The following is a 14633-nucleotide window of genomic DNA, read 5'->3' as shown; positions in this document are numbered from 1 at the left end:
GTTTTCAGCACGAACAATCGTGCTGAAAAACTCTGCTTATACTCGAGTATATACGGTATCGTATTTGTATTCCCTATTGAGTAACCATTGTGGAGCATCTTTTATTTTTTCTTCCAAGTCTACATTGTGCTATTTTTCTGTTATTGCCCCAGGAAAAATCACTGAGAAGCATCACAATCTAGAATTGGAGATTTTCCTAGTCTTTATGACGGAAAATATAGATTTTATTAAAGACAGGAGATGAGCATTTATGCAAACTCTTCTTTACTACTTAGAATAGCAGCAACATTTAAAAATAGGTATCAAGAAAAAAAAAGTTGATAATATGTAAATTAGGCATATAGACAGTAGCCAATCGGTGAACAGCAGAGGCCATAAAAGGAGGATGCCATGAATAAACTTCCTCTTCTTTGGTGCGAGGAAAACATAACCATCAAAGAGAAAATATAAAGAACAATAAAGTCTCAAATGAGTACGGCTGGGTTCACACCACGTTTTGTTAAATACGGCTCCCGTATACGGTTGGGAGGAGGGGGGGCAGGGCTTAAACGCGGCGCCCGCACTCAGCCGTATTCGGGAACCGTATTTAATGTATGTCTATGAGCCGACCGGAGTGAACCGCAGCCTCCGGTTGGCTTCGTTTTCGGCCGTATGCGGTTTCCCGACCGCAGGCAAAAACGTGGTCGACCGCGTTTTTGCCTGCGGTCGGGAAACCGCATACGGCCGAAAACGAAGACGACCGGAGGCTGCGGTTCACTCCGGTCGGCTCATAGACATGCATTAAATACGGTTCCCGAATACGGCTGAGTGCGGGTGCCGCGATTAAGCCCCGCCCCCCCCTCCTCCCAACCGTATACGGGAGCCGTATTTAACAAAACGTGGTGTGAACCCAGCCTTACTTGCTAGAAGAAACAACATCTTCGTCTTAGGATGGGATTAATCCAGAAGAACATCCAACTGTAGAAGGATCAGAAGGTAATAGGAATAATCATATGGAGTTGTAGACCTTCCAAGAAGAATTCACGCTGAAAAAGATAACAGAAAATTTTAATAGTATAGGGTAGGGTAATAGGGAGGGATAAATGCTCATCTCCTATCTTTAACAAAATCTATATTTTTCATCCATAGAGACTAGGAAAATCTCCAATTTTATAACAAGAAAGGAGACTTCCCATTTATGCATGTTTAACCCCTTAAAGGGGTACTCCGATGAAAACCTTTTTTCTTTAATACAACTGGTGGCAGAAAGTTAAACATATTTGTAAATTACTTCTATTAAAAAATCTTAATCCTTCCTGTACTTATTAGCTGCTGAATACTACAGAGGAAATTCTTTTCTTTTTGGAATGCTCTCTGATGACATCACGACCACAGTTCTCTCTGTTGACTTTTTTATAATAATAATAATGCTTTATTTATTGTTGTCCTTAGTGGGATTTGAACCCAAGTCCCCAGCACTGCAAGGCAGCAGTGCTATCCACTGAGCCACCATGCTGCCCTTAGCATACATCTGCTATGCATGGTTGCTAAAATGGACAGAGATGTCAGCAGAGAGCACTGTGCTCGTGATGTCATCAGTGTTCCAAAAAGAAAGGAATTTCCTCTGTAGCATTCAGCAGCTAATAAGTACTGGAAGGATTAAGATTTTTTAATAGAAGTAATATACAAGTATGTTTAACTTTCTGCCACCAGTTGATTTAAAAGAAAAAAGGTTTTCACCGGAGTACCCCTTTAAGGACCAGACCAATTTTATTTTTGCATTATTGTTTTTTCCTTCTCGCCTTCTAAAAATCATAACTCTCTTATATTTCCATCCACAGACCCATATGAGGGCTTGTTTTTTGCGTCACCAATTGTACTTTGTAATGACATCACTTACTTTACCATAAAATGTACGCCACAACCAAACAAATATTATTTATGTGGGAAAATTGAAAAGAAAACCGCAATTTAGCAAATTTTGGCAGGTTTTGTTTTCACGCTGTACACTTTCCGGTAAAAATGACATGTTTTCTTTATTCTGTGGGTCAATACGATTAAAATGATACCCATGTTATATGCTTTTCTATAATTGTACCGCTTAAAAAAAAAATCTCAAACCATTTTAACAAAATTAGTATGTTTTGAAATTGCCCTATTTTGACCACCTATAACTTTCTAATTTTTCGGTATATGGGGCGATATGAGTGCTCATTTTTGCGCCATGATCTGTAGTTTTTATCAGTACCACTTTTGCTCAGGTTTTACTTTTTATAAAAAAATTTATAAAAGTTTTTTTTTTTTTATAAAATGTGACAAAAAACAGCAATTTTGGAATTTTATAAAAAAAAAATTACATTTACGCCGTTCACTGTACGGGATAATTAACAATATATTTTAATAGTTCAGACTTTTACGCACGCGGCAATACCAAATATGTGTATTAATAATTTTTGGGGGTAAAATGGGAAAAAACGGACGTTTTATTTTTTTATTGTGGGAGGGGATTGTTTACATTTTTTTACTTTTTTTTATCTTACATTTTTTTACTTTTATTTTTACACTTTTTATGTCCCCAGAGGGGACTATTCATAGCAATTATTTGATTGCTAATACTGTTCAGTGCTATGTATAGGACATAGCACTCATCAGTATTATGGGTGTTCATCTGCTCTAGTCTGCTCGATCGCAGACCAGAGCAGAAGACCCTGGGAGACGGTCAGGAGCCAGGTGAGGGGACCTACGGCTGCCATGCTGGATGATCGGATCCCTGCGGCAGCGCTGCGGGTGATCCGATCATCCATTCAAAGTACTGCACTGCCGCAGATGCCGTGATCTGTATTGATCACGGCATCTGAGGGGTTAATTGCGCGTCCCTGGCTGCTGATAACAGCCAGGACCTGCCGCACGTGACGCGAGCACCGCTCCGGTGCTCGCGATCATGGTGGCGCGTAAATGTATGTCATGGTGCATTAAGTACCACGTCACCATGACGTCCATTTACGTCCATTGTCGTTAAGGGGTTAAAGCTATAATATCTATAGATATCATGTAAAGAGTAATAAAATCATAACATCACTATAATAAAATTTGTAAAATAATAAAAGTAAATATTAATGTACAACCATGGAAACATGAGGTTCTGGTCTAAAATAGAAGGTTTTGAAGATGGACTCTGAAGACCAATCAGCTGCTTTCACTATATCTGATAAAGATCCCCCTTGCTTGGCTTATTTTGGTGGACATGGCTCCTCTAGCAGAGTGGGCAGTAAAAAAATAGAAGTGTCGATACCTGCTAGAGATGTGGTTTGTTTCACCCATCTAGCCAGAGTGGGAGAGGAAACATATGAGAAAGATATAAGTAGTTGTGTAGAATGAGATTATCGAACAGAAGCCGTCATTTGTTCATAAACTTTGAGGCAGCAAACTACACATAAATTCTCTTGAAAAGGGAAAGCAGGGTAAAAGACAGAATGAAGATTAGTCTTTGTCCTGCGGTAAATAGAAAAATTAACACCATTTGGGGAGAATTGTCTTTGAGAAATGTCCAGTTTGAAGGATAAAAATTTTAGAGAGAGATTCTTTATCTCCCCAAGATTCAAAAAGATCAAAAACTTTAGTAACCCTTTAAGGACCAAGCCCATTTTAACCTTAAAGGAGTAGTCCAGTAGTGAACAAGTGGTGAACAACTTATCCCCCCGCGATCTCCTGTACAGGTCCCCGACAGCCCGCGCGAAGGGGGCGTGTCGACCCCCCACACGAAGCCGTCGGCCGACACGCCCCCTCAATAAAACTCTATGGCAGAGCCGGAGTGCTGCCTTCAGCAATCTTCGGCTCTGCCGTATCGATGTATTGAGGGGGCGTGTCAGCCGCCGCTTCGTGCAGGGGTCGACACCTGCTATCTGGCCGGAGAGCCTGGCCCCCCCATACAGAGAGATCGCAGGGGACCCCAGCGGTCGGACCCCCTGTGATCTCAAACTTATTCCCTATCCTTAGGATAGGGGATAAGTTTTTCACCACTGGACTACCCCTTTAAGGACTAGGCCAATTTTATTTTTGCATTTTCGTTTTTTCCTCCCCGCCTTCTAAAAACCATAACTCTTTTTTTATATTTCCATCTACAGACCCATATAAGGGCTTGTTTTTTGCGTGACCAATTGTGATGAAACTTCTCATTTTACCATAAAATGTACGGCGGACCCCCCCAAAAAAATTTTTTAGGGAGGAAATTTAAATGAAAACCACAATTTTGCACATTTTGAAGGGTTTTGTTTTTACACTGTACACTTTACGGTAAAAATGACATGTTCTTTATTCTGTGGGTCAATACGATTAAAATTATACCCATGGCTAGATACTTTTTATATTTTTGTGCCGCTTAAAAAAAATCTAAAACTTTTTGTACAAAATAAGTAAACTAAAATCGCCCTATTTTGACAACCTATAACTTTCAGTTTTTTGAGCTGTCATCTGTACTTTTGATACCACATTTGCATATATAAAACTTTCAAATAATTTTTATTTTATTTTTTATAAAATGTGACAAAAACAGCATTTTCGACTTTTTTTTATTTTTTACGTTTACGCCATTCACCGTATGGAATCATTAACATTATATTTTGATAGTTTGAACATTTACGCACGCAGCGATACCAAATATGTGTAAAAAAAAAAAAAAACTTTTACGCTTTTTGGGGGTAAAATTTTCATTTTTATTGGGGGAGGGGATTTTTCACTTTTCTTTTACTTAAAATTTTTACATTTTTCAACTTTTTTTTAAACACTTTTTCTATGTCCCCATAGGGGACTATCTATAGCAATCCTTTGATTGCTAATACTGTTCAGTGCTATGTATAGTACATAGCACTGATCAGTATTATCGGTGATCTTCTGCTCTGGTCTGCTCGATCTCGGACCAGAGCAGAAGAACCCGGGAGACGGCCGGAGCCAGGTGGGGGGACCTCCGGCCGCCATGCTGGATGATCGGATCGCCGCGGCAGCGGTGCGAGCGATCCAATCATCCATTTAAAGTACCGCACTCTGTATTGATCACGGCATCTGAGGGGTTAATGGCGGGAATCCGCGCGATCGCGGATGTCGGCCATTACCGGCGGGTCCCCGATTGCTGCTAGCAGCTGGAACCTGCCGTGTATGACGCGAGCATCGGAACGGTCATAAACAGGACGTAAATGTACGTCCTGGTGCGCGAAGTACCGCCAAACCAGGACATACATTTACGTCCGTGGTCGTTAAGGGGTTAAAGTCCCAGGTAGATTGATATTTGGGAAGAAGAGGACAACGAAATGTAATACCTTTTAATAATTTACAAACTAGCGGATGTTTGCCGATAGGAATGGAATGAATAGGAGAATGATTGATAGAAAGATATAGCAGATTGGTATACATTAATGGTCCGATATGCTCTGCCGTCATCATAAGAGGCCGATAAAAAATGTAAGATATGTGTTAAAGATGCATGTACAGGATCCAAATGCCATTGCAAGCACCAATCAGACCAAATTTTTCAGGCTGATCAGTAAGCAGATCTGGAACCTGGGGCCCATGTGTCTTCGAGAAGGTCTCTAGCTTATTGTGAAAGGAAAGAATTTGGTCGCGATGACCCGAATCTCGCCAAACTATTAGTCAGCAGATTGGACGTTATGAGAGGATGGGGGTTCCCAGAGGGATCTAGAAGGATGAGATGGTAGTATCCGAGGAAAGTCTATGATCCTGTTTAGTATTTGAGGAAACCAAGATTGTGTTGCCCCCAAGGTGTTACTAGAGCTACTGTCGATCTTTGGGAATTTATTAGAAGAACTGTCGGAATCAGAGAGAAAGTAGGAAACGCATAAAGGGGTTCTGAAGGCCAAAGTTGTAACAGAGCGTCTATGCCCTCTGCCTCCGGATCTGGACGCCAACTGAAGAATCGAGGAATTTGACGATTCAAACGGGTGGCAAAGCTATCTAGATGAAGGGGACCACATAATGAATTGATGCGAGAAAAAAATTGGTGATTTTTCAATTGCTGGAGTCGGTGAGAAAACGAGAATTCCAATCCGCAATCATATTGGAAAGACCCGGAAGGTATTCTGCTTGTAGTATTATGTCTTTGTCTAGACAATATTGCCAAATTTCCTTGCTGATATTGTTAAGGTGTTCTGATTTGGTGCCTCCTAGACAATTTATGTATTGTACTGCTGAGATGTTCCATTCTCGAGAACGCAGCAGTGAGACCTGTCTTGAATAAAACTATAGCGAGAAAAAAATCCTGCAAGGAGCTCTAGGAAATTTATATGAAGTAAGGATTCTTCCGTGGATTCTTTCCTCCTGTGGATGAAGAGCCGCATCTTGCTCCTCAACCTATCTGACTGGCATTGGATTCCATGATCAAATCTGGAACAGTGTGGAAAATAGTTTTACTGTTCCAGGCTAGAATGTGAGTTAACCACCACTGTAGTTCTTCTCTGGTAATCTGAGATAAGGTCACTTCATCTGAGTAACCCAAGCCCTCTCTCAGATGTTGAGCCTTGAGGCGTTGGAGGGCTCCGTAATGGAGAGGGGCAGGGAAAATAGCCTGTATGGAGGCATAAAGAAGACCTACAACTCGAGCTATGGTACGCAGAGATACCACATTCTTGTTCAGTATTGGACATATCTCCTTGTGAATTGTCTTCAGTCTCCTGGGGGGAGGTCTGAGAGTAGCGAGTTGGTTATTGATTACGAAACCCAAAAATGATATTTCCTTTGCAGGAGATATCATCGATTTTTCTGTATTTATAATGAAACCCAGATAGGTTAGGATAGATAAGGTCCATTGAATGTGGAGGTGAATTAGGAGTAATGTTTGAGCCATAATGAGAATGTCGTCCAGATAAATTATCAGACGCACACCTCGAGATCTCAGAATCTCTACTACTGGTTTGAGTAGTGTTGTAAAGCACCAGGTGGTGAAGAAAGGCTGAATGGGAGACTGGTGAATTGCCATTTGTGACCCTTCCATAGAAATTGGAGGTCAGGTTGAGAGGCTTGATGCATAGGCACCGTGAGGTAGGCATCTTTGAGATTTTGGCCAGCCAATCGTTTATCAATAATAAATCTCTTAGTAAGTGGATGCCCTCCATTTGGAAATGACGATAACAAACTAGATTGTTCAGAGTCCAAAGGATAGGGGATTAGATGCCTGATCGCGGGGGTCCCGCCGCTGTGGACCCCCCACAATCTTTCATGCAGCACCCCACTATCATCAGCTTCCGGAGCAAACATCGCTCCGGGTCTGATGAATCCCGATCACAGGCCCGGAGTATCGTGACATTACGGCTCCGCCCCGTGTGACTTCACGTTCCGCCCCCTCAATGCAAGCCTATGGGAAGCCCCTTCCCATAACTAATCATGTCAAAAGTTTTGTATGATCAGCTTAAGAAAAGATGCTCCAGAATTGTTGTTTCATAGGAAACATGAATATTTACTGAAACACATTGTAAGAAGAGCGGATAGATCCTCTTTATACTGATTTAGTTTGATTTATTTTTTCGTATTTTAGATATAATTCCTGATATTAAAGATGAGGCTACTGTCTATATGCCTGATTTGCATATTATCAACTTTTTTTTTTTTTTCTTCATACCTGTTGTTAAATGTTGCTGCTATTACAAGTAGTAAAGAAGTTTGCATAAATGGGAAGTCTCCTTTCTTGTTATAAAATTCTAATGCTGATTTAACCCCCAACACACTTGCACATTTGACTCGGCCAGGCATGCATGTCTTTTGCATGGTTAAAAGGAGTCAGATGTAGACTTGGAATGGAGCCTTCTGCAACCTGACAGAGATAGCGTCCACTTGGGGAGTGAACCCAGCTATATCTAAAGATCAGTGGAGGTCTGAACATTCGGACCCTGACCAATCATGTCAAAAGTTTTGTATGATCAGCTTAAGAATAGATGCTCCAGAATTGTTGTTTCATAGGGGATATAATTATTTACTTAAACACATTGTTAGGAGAGCAGGTAGATCGATCCTCTTTGTACTGATTAATTTGATTTATTTTTTTCGTATTTTAGATATAATTCCTGATATTAAAGATGAGGAGCCAGTTGTCCAGGCACCTCCGGCCAGAAAGAGGCAGCCGGCTAAACGCTGCCGCCGGGACCTTCATCCAGATATCAGCCCCTCCCTCCGCAGCCCAGTGGTGCCAGTAAAAAGAAGACGACAAGCTGAAACAAACACCCCATCCAAATCCAGCCAAGTCCCTCCCAGCACCCCAGAGGTTCAAGTGAAAAGACCGCGAAAATCTGCAATCCCCAGCCGACCAAACCTCCGGTCAAGTGCAAATCTGTTTCCTAGTAAAACCACTGACCTCAATAGCACTAGTCAGTCTAAACCGTCCCGGTGTACACCAAAGCAGGCCTCACAAGCCTTACCTAGCATGCTTTCTCAGACAGTCACCAAAGGCCGGGTACCGCTGGGCACATCTGCCCTCCAGAACAGCGTACCAGCACCGACTTTCAATGTCAAGGACATGAACACCACATTTGACTTGTCTGAAGAAGGCTGGATGATGTCAGAGTTGGACAAAACTGTCAATTTTGGACCTGCCGAATTCTCTGGCTGGGAAAATATTGGCGTGCCACGGATTGACTGCACATTTGTAAAAAGGTTGGTAACAGATCGCCAGGGAATTGTACTGGGGTAAAGTCCAGGGGGGTTGCACACATCATATTGTTGTGATTATGTGATAGTTTATTTTTATTATTTTGTTTGTATTATATTACCGTATTTTTCACCCTATAGGACGCACCGGCGTATAAGATGCACCCAATTTATAGGTGCAAAATCTAAAAAAATTAAGATTTTGAACCCAATAGTGGTCTTCAATCTGCGGACCTCCAGATGTTGCAAAACTACAACTCCCAGCATGCCCGGACAGCCGTTTTGCAACATCTGGAGGTCTGCAGATTGAAGACCACTGCATAGGAGGTAATACTCACGTGTCCCCGCCGCTCCGGACACGTCACCGCTGCCCTGGATGTCGCTCCATCGCTGTCGCCGTGTCCCCGTTGCTCCGGAACGTCTCTGCTGCCGGCCGGGTATCCTCGCTCTCCGTCGCCGCCAGCACGTCGTTACGCACGCCGACGCGCGTACGCGACGACGTGATGACGAGAAAGGAGAGCGCCGGCCATACAGGGGATCCCTGAACGGAGAAGACACCGAGGAGGCAGCTAATGTCCCTCCCGGTGTCCTGTAAGCACTAACCCGGCTATTCAGTCGGGCTGTTTGGGACCGCTGCGGTGAAATCGCGGTGGTCCCGAACAGCCCGACTGAACAGCCGGGTTAGTGTCACTTTCCCTTCAGACGCGGCGGTCAGTTTTGATCATTGCGTCTGAAGGGTTAATACAGGGCATCACCGCGATCGCTGATGTCCTGTATTAGCCCCGGGTCCCGGCACTTGATGGCCGCAGGGACCGCCGCGATAGGGGTGTATTCGCTGTATAAGACGCACCGACTTTTTCTTTGGGGAAGAAAATGTGCGTCTTATACGGCGAAAAATACGGTAAGTCTTTAGTTTTCATTACATACGGAATAGTCTATTAGCTGATTCCAAAATCTGGATAATCTGGAATTTATAAATAATCTTGATAATCTGGAACTTGAAGGGGTACTCCAATGAAAAACTATTTTGTTTTTTAAATCAACTGGTGCCAGAAAGTTAAAAAGATTTCTAAATTACTTCTATTTAAAAATCTTAATCCTTCCAGTACTTATCAGCTGTTGTATGCTCCAGCAAGTTCTTTTCTTTTTGAATTTCTTTTCTGTCCTGTCTGACCACAGTGCTCTCTGCTGACACCTCTGTCCATGTCAGGAACTGTCCAGAGCAGGAAAAAATCCCCATAGAAAACCTCTCCTGCTCTGGACAGTTCCTGACATGGACAGAGGTGTCCGCAGAGAGCACTGTGGTCAGGCTGGAAAGAAATTCAAAAAGAAAAGAACTTCCTCTGGAGCATATACAGCAGTCGATAAGAACTGGAAGGTTTAAGATTTTTTAATAGAAGTAATTTACAAATCTGTTTTAGCTTTCTGGCACCAGTTGATTTAAAAATATTTTTTTTCCAGGGGAGTACCCCTTTAACTAATAAAATATTGTAGCACATTGAAAGTAAGTAAAAGTGATATAATGAGGATCTGTCTCTCTCACAGCTCTGATATTCCTGTGTTTACCACTAATGGCCTCTCAGTGAAAGGCCCCAAGTCTGCTTCATGTGCTTCAAGTATAAAGTCGTACTCTCAGAGAAGACGGCGATCTATGAGGTGAGAACCTAGGTACCAGTTCTGTCTATTTCAGTGTTTCCCATCCAGGGTGCCTCCAGCTGTTGCGAAACTACAACTCCCAGCATGCTGGGAGTTGTAGTTTAGCAACAGCTGGAGGCACCCTGGTTGGGAAACACTGGTCTATTTACCCATTTGCATGTTCTTACTTATGTTTTTCTCAATTTTTTTAATGATTTTCTCCCAGTATGTCCAGGAGCATTGTCCTCCTAATAGGCCAGTATATAACCAGCGATTTTATATTGTCAATTCAGAAGCCAAAAGAGTTATAAGATATATGTCCATATCTTAGTACTTTACATGTCCTCACTAATGTGTCTTTCCACCAGTGCATCTTCTTCACGTGCGAGCAGTGGGCAAATAAGCCAGAGTCGTATTGGCAGAGTACAGCTGAGCACAGCCAAGCCGGTACAGCGGCCTCCGACTATAGCAGGTGAGTAGGTGTTGTCTGATTAGAATACTGTTGTTGTTTTGCTTAGAAATTTCAGTAGTGGTTTATGGCCATACTCTTCATGTAGCTGTCCGCTGAACACATGTTTGGCCAACAACAATGGCTCCTAACCTCCCCACATACGCTCACGTGATCAGCATGGGAGAGTTGGAAGGCCCCCGTACATATTAAATGGTGAGGCAGTCCTGATGAAATCTGAATGTGCAGCTGACATGTAAGGGGTTTTCCAGGATTTTTGTATTTTTTTTTACTGATCAGGAGGGGTCCGATACTTGGTCTTTCCGCCAAACAGCTGTTCCTGAGAATAAGCCATCTATAAAGAACTCCTGGAAAGCCCTTTTTATGGGGTACTCCATTGCCCCAGCGTTTGGAACACGGCCACGCCTCCTTGTGATGCAACGCCCCTCAATGCAAGTCTATGGGAGGGGGCGTGGCATCAGTAACGCCCCCTCCCATTGCCTTGCATTGAGGGGGTGTGGCCGTGACATCACAAGGTAGCATGACCATAAAGTCACAACGCCCGCACCCAGCATTCTCAATTAACCCTGGGTGCAGGAGTTGTGACTTTATGGTCATGCTACCTTGTGATGTCACGGCCACACCCCCTCAATGCAAGGCAATGGGAGGGAGCGTGACTGATGTCCTCCCATAAACTTGCATTGAGGGGTGTTGCTTCACAAGGAGACGTGGCCGTGACGTCACGATATTGGATTTCCCAGTGGCGGGACCCCCGTGATCAGACAACTTATCACCTATCCTTTGGATAGGGGATAAGATGTCTATAGGCGGAGTACCCCTTTAAAGGGGTACTCCGGTGGAAAACTTTTTTTTTTTTAAATCAACTTGTGCCAGAAAGTTTAACAGATTTGTAAATTACTTCTATTAAAAAATCTTAATACTTCCAGTACTTATTAGCTGCTGAATACTACAGAGGAAATTCTTTTCTTTTTTGGAACACAGAGCTCTCTGCTGAATCACGAGCGCAGTGCGCTCTGCTGACATCTCTGTCCATTTTAGGAACTGTCCAGAATAGGAGAAAATCCCCATAGCAAACATATGCTGCGCTGGACAGTTCCTAAAATGGACAGAGATGTTAGCAGAGAGCACTGTGGTCATGATGTCAGCAGAGAGCACTGTGTTCCAAAATCTGAAAATAAAACAGACTGGCTGCTTGCATAGAGCTTAGGAGTTTACCTCATGCCGCATACCTCAAACTGTAAGTATATTCCAGTGGCCACTGAACGAGTATCACCAGACCCCTATGCCAGTTGTGGCGCCTACATGTCGGCTTCCTTTCATACTACCGCTGATATGGCTGAACATACAGTAAAAGCTGATTGCCTATATGTGCACCAATTCTAATTCCGAGTTCTTCCCACAGAGAAAATATCCTGCAGCCCACGGGGACAAAGTACCAAGAGGACAGGAAAAGGGACTGTGGCCTTTGGCCGGTCATTAGGGGGCGCTACAATGTCTCGATTAATGCAGCTTGCATCTACCAGGACGTAAGGACCCCGTGCTGTTCAGATGAAAGACTTCTTACCTCAAATGTCTCATACACACTCCTCTGCCTCTTAGAACTTCCTGACCCGGACTTGAATGCTTGAAACAGGTTTACCGGAGCGTCACCTCTTTGTGTTAAATGTCCCACCATATTTAACATATTTTTATAATATATATTTTTTTTTTGGGGGGGTTGAGTCCATCAATATATACCTAATACCTCAACTCAGCCCAAAAGGACTGAGCAAAAAGTCCACTTTTTATCCCTCACTTGATTAAAACTTAACTTTTAATTAAACAATAAAGTGGATATTCAGAGCTATAAGTGATTTTAAAAAATCCAGCATATTAGCACCACATGTATTAGTGTACTTGTTGTCCCTAGGGACCAACTGAATTTAGAAATCTACTCAGCGCATCTGCAGAATGCGCTGATTAAGGGTGCTTTTGCTGATATTTAAAATACTAACACACTGTCCCTCCTAACATGTTTCGCCACCAAAGTGACGTCTTCAGAGGTTAGGGAACAATGGCCATTGTTCCCTAACCTCTGAAGACGTCACTTTGGTGGCGAAACATGTTAGGAGGGACAGTGTGTTAGTATTTTAAATATCAGCAAAAGCACCCTTAATCAGCGCATTCTGCAGATGCGCTGAGTAGATTTCTAAATTCAGTTGGTCCCTAGGGACAACAAGTACACTAATACATGTGGTGCTAATATGCTGGATTTTTTAAAATCACTTATAGCTCTGAATATCCACTTTATTGTTTAATTAAAAGTTAAGTTTTAATCAAGTGAGGGATAAAAAGTGGACTTTTTGCTCAGTCCTTTTGGGCTGAGTTGAGGTATTAAATAAACACATGTTTAGTCCACCCCTCACTAGGGTCATTGATCCTTGTGATCATTATTTTTGAGTTCATCAATATATACCTGCACTGGCAAACCTTACAGCCCCACCTGATTACTAATGTCATACATGTCTAGGAAGGGTTCATTTTAACTGGATTGTGAAATCATTTTAACATTTTATTTGCCGCAAACTGGAATAGGAATTGTAAATGTGACATTAAATTCTGTGGCTTATAGCGGTTTGATTTGATAAGGTTTTAATTTTCACCTCCACAGGTTGATGAACCACGTAGAACAGCCGGTCCACCTCTTTAGATTAGATCCACCAGATTGAGGCTGCTTTCACACTATAGAAAGTTCCTGCTACTACCAGTCAGTAGCAGGAGAAAAAATTGTGCTTGGAACGTCTTTTTTTTTTTTTCTCCCGCTATCTAAGGCGGCATAACGGGCGCAAATAACGGACATTAGAGAATCCTATTCAAGTTAAAGGAGTACTCCGGTGGAAAACTTCTTCTTTTTTTTTTTTTTTTTAAATCAACTGCAGCCAGAAAGTTAAACAAATTTTGTAAATTACTTCTATGAAAAAAATCTTAATCCTTCCAGTACTTATTAGCTGCTGAATACTACAGAAGAAAAATGTTTTCTTTTTGGAACACCGTGCTCTCTGCTGACATCACGAGCACAGTGCTCTCTGCTGACATCACGAGCACAGTGCTCTCTGCTGACATCATGAGCACAGTGCTCTCTGCTGACATCACGAGCACAGTGCTCTCTGCTGACATCTCTGTCCATTTTAAGAACTGTCCAGAGTAGGAGAAAATCCCCGTAGCAAACATATGCTGCTCTGGACTGTTCCTAAAATGGACAGAGATGTCAGCAGAGAGCACTGTGCTCGTGATGTCAGCAGCGAGCTCTGTGTTTCAAAAAGAAAATAATTTCCTCTGTAGTATTCAGCAGCTAATAAGTACTGGAAGGATTAAGATTTTTTAATAGAAGTAATTTACAAATCTGTTTAACTTTCTGGCACCAGTTGATTTAAAAAATAAAGTTTTAGACTGGAGTACCCCTTTAATGGGATCCTCTGTACTCGTTATACCTCCCGTTAGGCTTAGTTACATTAGACTAAGGACATTAATGGCCGATGGGAAAAAAAAAAAAGTCTTAACGTCCGTTTGTAACGGAGCTTTATCCATAGTGTGAAAGTAGCCGGACTATAACCCTAAAGTAGTTGTTGTAGAACAGATCCAGTTATAACACCACTAAATACCCCTCCTGTTCGTGTCCAGCACAGGTGCAGGGCTTGTTACAGTGTATGCGAGCGCTTGTAACAATCCATTCACCTGTGTCTGCAGCACAAAATTACGACTGGTTATCTGGATGTTAAAGGGGTATTCCAGGAAAAATTTTTTTTTTTTTTTTATAGATCAATTGGCTCCAGAAAGTTAAACAGATTTGTAAATTGCTTCTATTAAAAAATCTTACTTCCTTTCAGTACTTCTGAGCTGCTGAAGTTGAGTTGTTCTTTTCTGT

General features: G+C 42.3%; 1 protein-coding gene across 3 annotated transcripts in view; it reads left to right on the top strand.

Moving 5' to 3' along the window:
* Positions 1 to 14633, top strand: part of LOC130293950 (kinesin-like protein KIF18B) — a 78665-nt gene that overhangs the window by 53786 nt on the left and 10246 nt on the right. The window contains exons 13-16 of one of the 3 annotated variants that reach the window (XR_008848332.1): positions 8037 to 8631; positions 10171 to 10281; positions 10629 to 10732; positions 12132 to 12362. Coding sequence is in view for 2 of the 3 variants with exons in the window: in XM_056543270.1 (XP_056399245.1) it covers positions 8037 to 8631; positions 10171 to 10281; positions 10629 to 10732; positions 12132 to 12259 (938 nt within the window). In the remaining variant the exon portion in view is untranslated. Of the gene's footprint in view, positions 1 to 8036; positions 8632 to 10170; positions 10282 to 10628; positions 10733 to 12131; positions 12454 to 14633 lie in introns of those variants that run through there. The other 2 variants (XM_056543270.1, XM_056543271.1) reach the window with 2 other exon arrangements.

Source organism: Hyla sarda, chromosome 10, assembly GCF_029499605.1.
Source record: "Hyla sarda isolate aHylSar1 chromosome 10, aHylSar1.hap1, whole genome shotgun sequence".
NCBI classification, from domain to species: domain Eukaryota; kingdom Metazoa; phylum Chordata; class Amphibia; order Anura; family Hylidae; genus Hyla; species Hyla sarda.
The sequence above is the reverse complement of the archived record's forward strand: the minus strand, read 5'-3'. Positions and strand labels throughout refer to the sequence as shown.